General features: G+C 44.9%; 1 protein-coding gene across 1 annotated transcript in view; it reads right to left on the bottom strand.

Moving 5' to 3' along the window:
- The window catches only part of Stard7 (StAR related lipid transfer domain containing 7), a 29146-nt gene extending 24481 nt beyond the window's left edge, over positions 1-4665 (bottom strand). Inside the window, exon 1 of the mRNA XM_031371810.1 lies at positions 4001-4665. Coding sequence (XP_031227670.1) covers positions 4001-4299 — 299 coding nt within the window. The 5' untranslated portion in view covers positions 4300-4665. The remainder of the gene's footprint in view (positions 1-4000) is intronic.
- Positions 4666-12449: the final 7784 nt, after the last annotated feature.

Genomic DNA, 12449 nt, shown 5'->3' with positions numbered 1-12449 from the left:
TGTAACTCACTCTGTAGACCAGGCTGGCCAGAGATCTGCCTGAGTTCTGCCTCCCAAGTGCTGGGATTAAAGGCATGTGCCATCACAGCCAGTAAAGCATTAGTAATGCTTTCTTAAATAACAAGCACCATTTCTGAATATGACAAGAAACAGAAATCTGTTTTCCCTAGTTAAATGTCTTACTAACACCAGGGGCTCAGACCGGTGGTGCAGCTCAATTAAGTAAGAGTGTTTGTCCACTGTAGGGGTACAAACAGGAGAATATTATGTTCAAGGTTGAACCCACATAGTAAGTTCAAGCCAGTTACAGCACCCAGTACACACTTACTATTGGAAAAGCACAATATAAATGATGGAAGAGGATTTGGTCATTGCTGTCCCTGAAGGATTTCAACTTCTAAATGCTAATTAAGACAAAGCACACAGAGCATAAACAATATCATAGACAGCATGTGGAGAAAGGAAACACTTCTCTCCCACGGTGTCTAATCTTGTTGAGACAGGGTAAGTGTCTAAATCTTCCCACCTAAGAAGACTTAATAAGACAGAAAAGGGCAAAAGAGATTATTCCTGAAATAGTAACAAAATCAGCTCATTAGATTAGTACAAGGATGAAGGGGAGACAGTCTCTGCTTTCCTTTCTCCAAAACAGTATTTGAGAGAGACATGTACTGAAGAAACTGAAGACACAATGAAAACAGGGTAAGCATGCCAACATGGGAGTCAGCCAGGGTGCTACACTTACCACAGAATGTGATCCAGTCTTCAAAATAATTCTGGTAAGGCCACCCCCAGCAAGTAGTGCAAACAACAACCATTTCACCTAACCAAATCTCCTTAAATTTCACACTACTGTCCAAATTAGGGAATTTTGGCTGGGCATAGTGGAGCATGCCTTTAATCCCAGGACTTAGGAGTCAGAGGCAGGTGGACCTCTCTGATTTTCAGACCACCCTGGTCTACATAGTGAATTCCAGGACAGTCAGAACTACATAGTGAGAATCTGTCTCAGAATTTAAAAACAAAAATCAAACAAACAAACAAAAATAAGATTAGGGTTTTTTCAACTACTGCTGATTTGAGATGTATCTTGAAATAAGACATAAACTAGCTCATAGCATCTTTGGAGCAGCTAGTTAATGGTAAAATAACAAAGACAAATCCAACAAATCTTAAGTCCCTTTTGTGTTGTTTTGATAACCTAAGGCTTTCTCTGTTAAGAGACACCAAACTGACTGTGGCCATTAAGTTCCTTTAAGCCAGACAGATTTTTCACTAGTTAGCAACACACTGAAAAGTTTAATGCATTCTAAATGTTCCCCTCCCCCCCCCAAAAAAAACAGAAAAAGGGAAATGGCCAATTTTCTTTGTGAAAATTTACTAGAATTAATTTCTCATTAAATAAAATTACTCAAACTTTCAGAGCAGTAAGCCTAATTTTTTCAAAAAATGAGGTCAATGGAACATTTCCCCTATATTTTCATATTTCCTAACATCCTTCCTCTTTTTGTTTCTGTAACTTACACACACACACACACACACACACACACACACACACACACACACACGCGCGCGCGCAGAGCTGTATTTTTCCATGGGATTTTTCCCAGTCTCAGAGAACACTAGGTAGCACCAGTAATAGGTAATAGTCAGCAAAATAATTTTGCTTGAGAAGCCAACTGGATAAAAATACTAGACAAGTACTGAGAGATATAATTTCAGTACTAGAGAGACGTTGAGGGGAGAGGAGAGAACCACCACACATTTGCCCCTAAGCCTGAGGACCCGAGTTTGATCCCAGGTCCCCACATGCCAGAAGAAACAACTACAAATTGTTCTTTGACCTCCACACAAAGATTGTAGTATTCAAAAGCAACACTCCCCACATGAATAAACAAATAAATGTAATAAAAATATAAACTGAGAAAGATCTAACTTCCCTTGGCATGGGAGCTTATGCCTGTAATCCCAGCACTCGGGAAGCATGTTCCTAGTTTGAGGCTAGTGTAGGTTATATAGTATGTTTCCAGCCAGCCTAGGCTATAGAGTAAGAACCTGACTTGCAAGGGGGATGGGGAGGACTAACAAAATTATTTCTATAGCTGATGCACCAATGATTCAAATTATTTTGTAAGGTTAAATAATCTTACTTAGATTGATAAGATGTACATTCATACATTCTTTTCTTTTGAGACATACAGTCTCTCTATGTAGTCCTGGCTTTCCTAGACCTTACTATGTAGACCAGGTTGGCTCAAACTTAGCGATCCTCCTGCCTCTGCCTCCTGAGTGTTTGGTTAAAGGCAAGCACCACCACATCCAGCCTGTAAAATGTTCTTAAATACCAAAAGGCTAGAAAGCAAAACTATAATCTTCTCACTAAGAATTCGAAGCACATAAGAAATGCACATGCTGCAGCTCCAGGTTGACTGCACACACCTGCATCCTAGTTTTCTCTCCAACAAGAAACTAAAGTGTGGTGTGGTACACAACTGAAATCCCAGCACTGGGAAGGCCAAGGCAGGAGAACTACAAGTTCAAGGCTAACCTGGGCAAATAATGGACAGGTCCTACCTCAAAAATCTGAGGGTAGAGGGAACACAAAAACTGAACAGAAGAGAACACTAAGAATTACCAAAACAGCTTTCTTTCGTGATTTAACATTTGCATAAACAGGACTGCCTGTGATTATGACTTCAAACTGTGTTTAAAAAGTCTTCTTTTGTCTGCAGCCATATTGCCCTCAACACCCTCAACCTCGTTAAAAGCCATCTTTCTTGCTAGGAAGGTAGTCCCAGTTCTTTTTACTAGCATTTTCCCCAGTTCTTAAGAGAGACTAGTTTTCAAATCAGAATTGCACAATTTGCAACTTAGCATATGGGTATTAATAGCAAATAGGTCACAATATAAATATTACTCTGTTCTCAGGGTTTTTTGTTTGTTTTTTCAATACAGTATTTCTCTGTGTAGTCCTGAAACTCTCTTTGTAAACCAGGCAGGCCTTGAACTTTGCCTCCTTTACCTCCCAAAAGTATGAGGTAGGTAGGGAGGTAGGTTTAAGGTGTGAGCCACCATGCTCAGCTCTGCTCTCATTTTTAATGTTAAGATCAAAACCAAAAAATGTAAAACAGGTTCTCTCCCTGTTTAAGAAATATCTAGAAGAAACTGGCCTTTGTTCCTGAAATCACGGTTTAGAATGGGGGGTGTGAGGTGGGGGGGTAAGGAGCACAATTTGCGACTATCTGTTTAAAAGGAATATAGAGACGTTGTAATGGAAAAGCACTTTCCTTCTAAGATTATCTAAAAATTATAAAGTCTCAGAACTACAGGTTAACAAAAATAAATCAATGCCAATGGGCTTTTCCACAGACAAAACCTAATCGTACCTAATCGTATTCGAAGAGTTCTAAAACAGTAAAAATCTAACCTAATTCTTACAGGTTAGAATATCCAGGCCACTGCTTCGTGCAAACAGACAAAATCCATCCCAGCTTCTTGAATGTGCCAAGACACAAGTCACAATAAGTGGGCTGTCCGCGCAAAGCCTGAGTCCCATCTGGATCGCAGTCATTTTATAAATGGCATGCTACATCACACACACACACACACACACACACACACACACACACACACACACACACCCGGGCTTATTTTAAACCCTGTTTTGAATTTGCACTTTTCTGAGTACATTGATTACCTGAAAAATGACCTCTATACCTCAGATATCTAATTTGGGTTTGGAATATTTTCTTTAGTGTCACACTGCCCGTTCGAAGTCGTCTCTCTTGTGGTTATTTTTAACCTGACAAATGGATTTAACAGGCATGGGAGCAATAACATGGGGTGCTAAAACGAGTTCAATCTATTGCATCGTCACTCAAAAGACCACTGGGCAAACCAAGCAATGACAACAGGTCAGGCCCCAAGGTGCCCACCAACCACCCGCCCAGGCCCACCCCTCTCTACCGAACAGGGACGGCGCTGCAGCCGAGAGGCTCACCTCTGCAACTCCTCCTCCTGGATCCTCTCCTCGTCCCAGACGAAAACACCGGAGAGCGCCGCCATCAAAACAGAGGCATGGCCCGGGCGGCCGCGCAGCCGGCGCCAGAAGCGTCCGAGTAGGGCGCAGCGCGAGCTCTCCGAGTACAGGCGGCCGTAGAGCTGCGCGATCTGCTGCGCTCGCCGCACGCGCAGGCCCGTCACGAAGCGGCACTGATTGGCCAGCGCGGCCAGCAGGCCCCCGCCCCGCGCGCCCGCCAGCCAGGCGGCCAGGGTGGCCGGCGGCCTCCTCGGGAACATGTCGGCCTCTGTGGATTCCCGCGCCTGCCGCTAGGCCCCGGGGTAAAAGGGTGGCGGGCCGGGCCGTCCGCGCAGTCCCGTTAACTGGTTGACCCCGAGCCCACCTCACGCTCCTGGAGCCAGGAGCCGCCCCTCATGCCTCTCTGCAGAAGCTGCAGAGGTAGAGTGGATTCTGAGGAGCCCGCCTCTGCAGGAGGCCGTCTCGGTCCTGACGGCCCGCTCGTCGGTGTGGACGGCAGAAACGCGCGGGCCCCCGCGTCCGGTGCGCGGGAAGCAGAGCGGCGGACTTCCCAGGCCACAGCAGGAGAGGTCCCGTGCGCCTGTGTCCGCCTCGCGCGCCGAGTGCGAGCAACCTAACCTGTTTGTCCTGCCCGCACTCTGATTGGACGCGTCCCAGAACCCTGAGCACTCATTGGCTAAGCCAAAGTGCTCATCCGCCCTCGCTCCGGGCCTGTTAGCAAGCTAGGTGGCGTGGCGGGAGGGCCTGTCAAGGGCGCCTGGAGAGTGACCCTCGGACCCCGGCGTCGCAGCCCTTTAGGGACGTCCCACCGCGTCCGGAGGAGAGGCATGGTCAGGTGCGGTGTTCCGTAGTGCTGAGAGGCCCGGCCTGTTTCACTGTTCTCTACAATCCAGGGAGGGGCGGGTTTGTGCTGGGTGGAGGGTGGTGCACGCCCCGCGTGAACCTGTACTTGTCGCAGGCCAGGGGTCGGCTGGTGCCCTGATTCTCCGAGCCCTCCTGAGTTTCAGCAGCAGGGACGCGGTTCTGGGTTCCGGCTCCGAGAGAGGACTGGTGGCCCATCCAAGGGCCGAGGAACACCTTGCAGAGAACTCCTCAAGGGCGGGTGACCCGTTGCAGTCTGGAAATGTGTTAGGCCTGAGCAGTCTCTGAATCAAAGGAGGCAACAGGGTAGGAGAGTAAACAGGTTTCCCAAAACCTATCTTGCCCCGTGTAACCTAAGGGTTGCTAAATGGGAGTCTCAGGATAAATCACTATTCCAAACCAGGGCCTGGTGGCTCATGCCTGTAATCCCAGCACGCCAGAGACTGGGACAGGAGCATTGCTTCGAGGCCGAGGTCAGCCTGAGCAACAGTGTGTCGAGGTCAGCCTGAGCAACAGTGTGTCTAAAAAAAAGAAAAAAAAAAAGAATAGATAAAAATTTTCTGTCCAATTATAAGATGAAAATAATTGTCCCTCAGGTGAGATTAAACCTGTTTGTCAAGGGTTGAGCTATGTCCCTCCTGTAACTTTAACCACAGATAGTTCTATACTGTCAGTTCCTAGAATGGTAATCATTTCTTTGTTTCAAAAAGTTGTTTATAACCATCTTGCAACCCTACCTCTGTTTCAAAAGGTTATGCAACCACCCATGACTACCTTGTTATGCCCACCTTGCAACCCTGTATTTGTTTCAGGGGTCCTTGTAGAACTAACTTGTTAGGCTTACAGTGTGCTTCTGTAACCGGGCCTATTTTACCTACCAAGTCCCGCATTTGGAAACTCCCTACCCCTGAACCTTGTCTTCAATATTCAATTGGAACCTCACTTCCAATGCTGACCTCTTGAACCCCACCTTAGAGGAAGCAGCCCACGTATATGAATTAATTTGACCATGATGATTTGGGTCAGTGGTCTTTCTCCTCCCATGTTTGCTATAAACACGAGAAGCTTTACACTAAATTGTTTCTGTATTTTTTTTTTAACTTAAGAATCTTAGCAGAGGGAGCTGGGGAGATGGCTCAGCGGTTAAGAGCACTGACTGCTCTTCCAGAGGCACTGAGTTCAATTCCCAGCAACCACATGGTGGCTCACAACCATCCGTAATGAGATCTGATGCCCTCTTCTGGTGTGTCTGAAGACAGCTACAGCGTACTTAGATATAATAATAAATAAATCTTTAAAAAAAAAGAATCTTAGCAGAGGGCTGGTGAGATGGCTCAGCGGGTAAGAGCACCGATTGCTCTTCCAAAAGTCCTGAGTTCAAATCCCAGCAACCACAAGGTGTCTCACAACCACCCGTAATGAGATCTGACGCCCTCTTCTGGTGTGTCTGAAGACCACTACAGTGTACTTATAATAAATAGATAATAAATAAATCTAAAAAAAAAATAAAGAATCTCAGCAGGGCATAGTGGCACACACCTTTAATACCAGCACTCCAGAGGCAAAGGCAGATTGGATCTCTGTGAGTATGAGGTCAGTCTGATGTACAAAGCAAGTTCCAGGACAGTTAGGACTCTGTTATACAGAGAAACCCTGTCTCAAAAAAAAAAAAAAAAAAAAAAACGAAGAGGAAGAGGAGGAGGAGAAGGAAGAAGAGGAAGAAAAGGAGGAGGAGGAGGAGAAGGAGAAGGAAGAGGAGGAGGAAAAGGAAGAGGAGGAGGAGGAGGAGGAGGAGGAGAAGAAGAAGAAGAAGAAGAAGAAGAAGAAGAAGAAGAAGAAGAAGAAGAAGAAGAAGAAACCAAACAAAGAAATCTTACAAATATTGTAAAAAGGTTTTAACAGAACACAGTTTGCCCCTTGGTGAATGGGAAGCCAAGAGGCTATATTTGAGACCTGTTTGGAGCAGGTAAAATATCTTAGGAAATATCAAATAGTCTTTTCTATCAAACACAGTAAAACTTGTATTTAGGACAAGGGATTAAAATCTTTTTCTCTCCCCCACCTTGGAAAACTTTTAAACAAATGTTTTAATCCTCTCCACCAGTAAAGCCTTCGTTTACTCAGAGGCCTGTTGCTCTCTTCTATGGGTGACTCTTTTTCCCCTTCCTCCATTTCCCATGTCCCAATTCTTTTCCACAAGCCAGTTGCACAAGATCCCTCAGCCAATGGGGGAAAGACACAGCCACATCTGAGTTGGAAGAAAAACCAAGTGCACTTCCTAGGTTGCCTTGTCTAGACACTTCAATCGGAGTGGCAGTCTTTTTCTTTTTGACCCTAAGCGTTTCTAACAAGGAGAACCTGCAGACAGCTCCCAAAGCAGTTTCTTCAAACAAGGAAACTGGGGCTGGGGGAAGGGGACTTATGCATAATTACACTGAGAGACTTGCCATTCCGTCTGTAGGTGGGCACATTCCTGCAGTGCCCATTCATGCCTCTTCACACAGAACAAGTTTTAAAATATCAGAGAGGTCTGGTGTGGTAGCTCCTGCCTGTAATCAACTCCAGCACTCAGGAGGACTGCTTCTAGTCTTAGGCCATCCTGCAATATGGTGTGAGGCTCTGTTGCAAAAGATGCAAAACAGGGCTGGAGAGATGGCTCAGCTGTTAAAGGCTAGGCTCACAACCAAAAATATAAGAGATATAAGAGTTCGGTTCCCAGCACCCACGGCTGTCTCTCCAGCCACTAAAAAAAAAAGAAAAAAGAAAAAAAAAAGATGCAAAACAGCTGTTGGAGCTGTTGGACAGCTGTTGGACAGCCTAGAAGCAGAGAATTGAATGGGACAATGAACAAAGTTTACTCTAGGTTGCCTAGAAGGACTGAGCACCTTTCTAGTCTACTCTGCTGCCAGTAGGAGGCAGCAGTTTCTCCCTGCCTGTCAGCAAGAAACTTCCTTACATAGAATTTAGAATTTTACATATACCCTCACTAGTGTGTGGCATCTTCGATACTTGTACTAAAACAAATTTTTCTCCAAAGGTTCAAAAGCAAGGATTATTTCTTCTCCTGCCCTATCCATGCAGAATTTAGTGTAGAAATTGGTAATGTATTTATTTCTTCTTGAGAGAAATGTGTAAGCAACAGAAAACAGTACTGACCTCTTGAGCAATGAGAGGGCTGTACTTTGCCGCTAACTGCTTCCCAAGCCATTGAGGTTTGTGCCAATCCCAAACCTATCAAAGTTGGGGTTGCCTTCTGCCTTATAAAGCAGGATGAAGGAATTGTCTCCTCCTCTGGAGACCTCCCGTATCATCAGCTTTGATGTCTTCCAGGAAAATAGGGTGTTGTGAGGATCAGGGTTTTTACAGTTGAGGTCAGGAGAGCACAGCAACTGCAACTAGCAAATCCTGAGTGTATTTGCCTCCAAAACATAGCATCAAGGGCTTCATTGAGACTGGATAACTTATCCCAGTGGTCCTAGAACTAAAAATCAAGGGGCCTGGAAAGATAGCCGAGTGGTTAAGAATGTTTACTGGTCTTCAGAGTTCATTTTCACCATATTAGGTGGCTTACAACCTGTAACTCCAGCTCCAGGAGATCTAATGCCATCTTATGGTTTCTGGGGCACTCATACATATGTGGCATATTCTCATACAGACACACAAAATTAAACAAACAACTAAAAAGTGAGACGCTGAAGAGGGGCTCAGCAGATAAAAGCATTGGCTGCTCTTGCAGGTTCGGTCCCAGCACCCACATGGTAGGTCACACCTGTCACCCCATCCAGGGGATCTGACACCTTCCTCTGGCTTCCTTGGATCGCAGGCATACACATGGTACATATATGTATCTGTAGGTAAAACACTCATACATATAAAATAGTGAAGCAAGTGGCTTGCTGGGTGGACAGAACTTTTGAGAATGCCACCTTCTGTTTGGGGACCTACTCAGAACCATAACTTGTTGCAGAGTTCAGAAAATGAATCAAAGAATCCAGACAGTGTATGCTGTCTCCAAATCCAAACTTACTAGGCAATGTGCCTCTTTTTTAGTGGTAGGAGTGGGCCACAGTAACCTGTCCTTCACCTTGAAAGGGACAGTTTAGGCCTTCAAGATGACTTGGAGAGGCCAGGTGTGGTGGTGTACAACTTTAGTTCCACCACTTGGAAGGCAGAGGCAGGTGAATCTATGTGAGCTTGAGGCCAGCCTGGTCAACAAAGCAAGTTCCAGGACAGCCATGGTTACACAGAAACCCTTGAAAAACAAAACAAAACAGATGGCTTGTTGGCTATTGACACCTTCTACCAAGCCTGGTGACAAGAATTCAATGCCCAGGACCCAAAAGGTGAAAGGAAAAAGTTGAGTCCTGAAAGTCCTGTAATGTCACATGCCATGATGTGTGTACCCCACTCACACAAAAATAATAAAAATATAAAAGGGTTAGCTTTTTTTTTACACTCTAGGATCAGTGGTTCTCAACCTGTGGGTCGAATGGCCCTTTAACAGGGCTCACTAAGACCATAGGAAAACACAGATATTTACATTACAATTCATAACAGTAGCAAAATTACAGTTATGAAGTAGCAACAAAGGTAATTTTATGGTTGGGGGTCACCACAACCTGAGGAACTGTATTAAAAGGGTTGCAGCATTCGGAAGGTTGAGAAGCACTGCCCTGGACCATAAGGACCCTAGAAGTCTTGTGGAAGAAGTCTCCCTTTCAACACACGCTTCTCATCAAGGTAGCTGGAATAGTTGCTAATTTCAATCAGCCTGTTACCAATGTGATAGACCAGTGTGGGACAGAGAAGAACAAGGTGTCTTGGAGACAAGGCTGTGACAGGTACAGGGGTTGAGAATGAACCTTTCTAGTCCTGACAGTTGCAAGGAACAAACTGTTCTTTTTGTTGTTGTTGTTGTTCTTTTTTTTTTTTTTCATTTTTATTTTGTGTGTTTTGCCTACATTATTTCTGTTTGAGAGTATAATTCCCCTAGAATGTCCTACAGACAGTTGTGAGCTGCCTAGTGGGTACTGGGAATTGAACCCAAGTCCTTTGGGACACCAGCCAGTGCTCTTAACCTCTGGGCCAGAAGTTAGAGGCAGGAGGATTATGAATAAACAGTTTTGATGGTCTTGACTGGAAGTTTTGGAGGGCAAAGACATTCATATCGGTAACAACACATTGATTAAGGAATGCACTGACTTGCTCCAGCATCTGGAACAATTGCTGCTTAGATTATGACCTAATTAACTGATAATCCACCCATTTCTGAGATCTGGGCCAGCTAGCAGGATCAAAGGGCCACGGGAAAGGAACCATAATCTCCACACTTAAACAGGGTGCTTGCCAGGCACGGCAGTGTCCATCTTGGTTTACTGTTTGCATGGTGAACGGACAGTGATTCTGTGGAGGCTCTTCTTCCATCCTTTATTTTACATCCCTTCTCTAAAGCACTACAATTAAGGCCTAAACACAGCTAATGATGCAGCTCTACTGTGTTCGTGGGTTGTGAGGCTCAAATGAGACTATGTAAGCTAAAGTACATTGAGGGCAGCAGAGATGGCTCAGAGGTTATGTTTGTAGTGACATTTCTGGGAATTCTGGGATTTCGGTTTCTTTAAAAAATACAAAAGGTTGGTTTTTTTGGTTTTTGGTTTTTCGAGACAGGGTTTCTCTGTATAACCGTGGCTGTCCTGGAACTCACTCTGTAGACCAGGCTGGCCTCGAACTCAGAAATCCACCTGCCTCTGCCTCCCAAGTGCTGGGATTAAAGGTGTGCACCACCACCGCCCGGCCAAAAGGTTCTTGTATACAAAAAAATATAAGGTTCTTTCATTGTAATCCCAGGTGTTGGGATGTAGGGCTGCTTCAGATTGCCCACAGCAGCTGACCATGATTTACCTCATGCTCTATCAGAAGCATGGTTTTGCCAGCTGCAGATAATTTCTGCAATTGTGTGACATTTGGAATTCTGGAAACTTTTCAGCAGGTACATGAATTGGAGGGCCTTGAGAAATGTGGTGGTTGTGGGTCATTTAGGAAGGCTTGGAAAGAAATTAGATTCAGGGATCTCTTTCTCTCTCCTTCTCCTCCCCCCCACACCCCCCCTGCCAATCCTTGTTTCTCTCCTATCTAGTTTTAAGGGGTGAAACCTGGGGGGATAAATGGTAGGAAAAAGAAGAACCCACAAACTAGCAAAGACCACTACAGATGTTCTTTCAGAGGACCCAGGTTCAGTTCCCAGCACCCACAGCAGGCCACTCACAACCTCCAGTAATTCCAGCTCCAGGGGATATGACTTCCGGCCTCTAAGAGCACCTACATTCACATGGCATCTATTTGCACAGAGACACATGCACTCTTTTTTAAAAATTTTTAAAGATGTATTTATTCATTTTATGTATGTGAGTACAGTGTAGCTGCCTTTAGATATACCAGAAGAGGGAACTGTATGCATTACAGATGGTTGTGGGCCACCATGTGGTTGCTGGGAGTTGAACTTAGGACCTCTGGAAGAACAGTCAGTGCTCTTAACCTCTGAGCCATCTCTCTCCAGCCTGACACATGCACTCTTAAATACATTCTAAGTACATTGTAAAGAGGATATGAGGAATAATGGCTACCTTTACTCACCTCCTCCTTTCCCTTTTTTTTTTATTTATTTAATGAGCTGGGTGGTGGTGGCACACCCCTTTAATCCCAGCACTTGAGAGGCAGAGGCAGGCGGGTTTCTGAGTTCGAGGCCAGCCTGGTCTACAGAGTGAGTTCCAGGACAGCCAGGGCTATACAGAGAAACCCTGTCTCAAAAAACAAAACAAAACAAAATTATTTAATGTATGAGTGTTCTGCTTCATATACATCTGCAGACCAGAAAAGGGCGTCAGATCATCTTATAGGTGATTGTAAGCCACCATGTGGTCTCTAGGAATTGAACTTAAAACCTCCGAAAGAGCAGTCTTAACTGCTGAACCACCTCACCAGTCCTCGCTCCGTCTTAAGTAGAAAAAGAGAGAGGACTAGAGGGATGGCTCAGTGTTAACACTTGCTGTTCTTTCAGAGGATCAGAGTTCAGTTTCAACACCTACAAGGTGGCTCTCAACTGTGGTCCAGCCTATCATCTCTCACCAAGTGTAATCATTCTTCCCAACTTGAAGTCTCCTTTCCTTCAAGAAGCCTTCCCTTTTTACTTATCTTTTATCTTTTGATGTCTCACCCTATAGCCTAGATTGTATTGGAAACCTATGTACCCCAGCTGTTTCAAACTCCTTTCTGAGTGCTGGGTTCACAGGGCTCTACACTGGGTAGAGCTTTCAATCTCATCAGGTTTTCACTTTCCTGGCTGCTGATCTAGAAAGCCTTCAGGGCAAGAACCATATGGGTTAACACCTTTGTTTGTGGCACTGAAGCACAAACCCAAGGCTTTGTCCATGCAAAGGCAAACATTCTACCAACTACATACCTAGCCTATGTGTTAGTATTTTAGTATCCTCCACAAAACACTTTGGGTTCAAATATTTGCTGATGTTAATGTTAACAAAAAATACGAGCC

Source organism: Mastomys coucha, unplaced genomic scaffold (assembly GCF_008632895.1).
Source record: "Mastomys coucha isolate ucsf_1 unplaced genomic scaffold, UCSF_Mcou_1 pScaffold15, whole genome shotgun sequence".
NCBI classification, from domain to species: domain Eukaryota; kingdom Metazoa; phylum Chordata; class Mammalia; order Rodentia; family Muridae; genus Mastomys; species Mastomys coucha.
The sequence above is the reverse complement of the archived record's forward strand: the minus strand, read 5'-3'. Positions and strand labels throughout refer to the sequence as shown.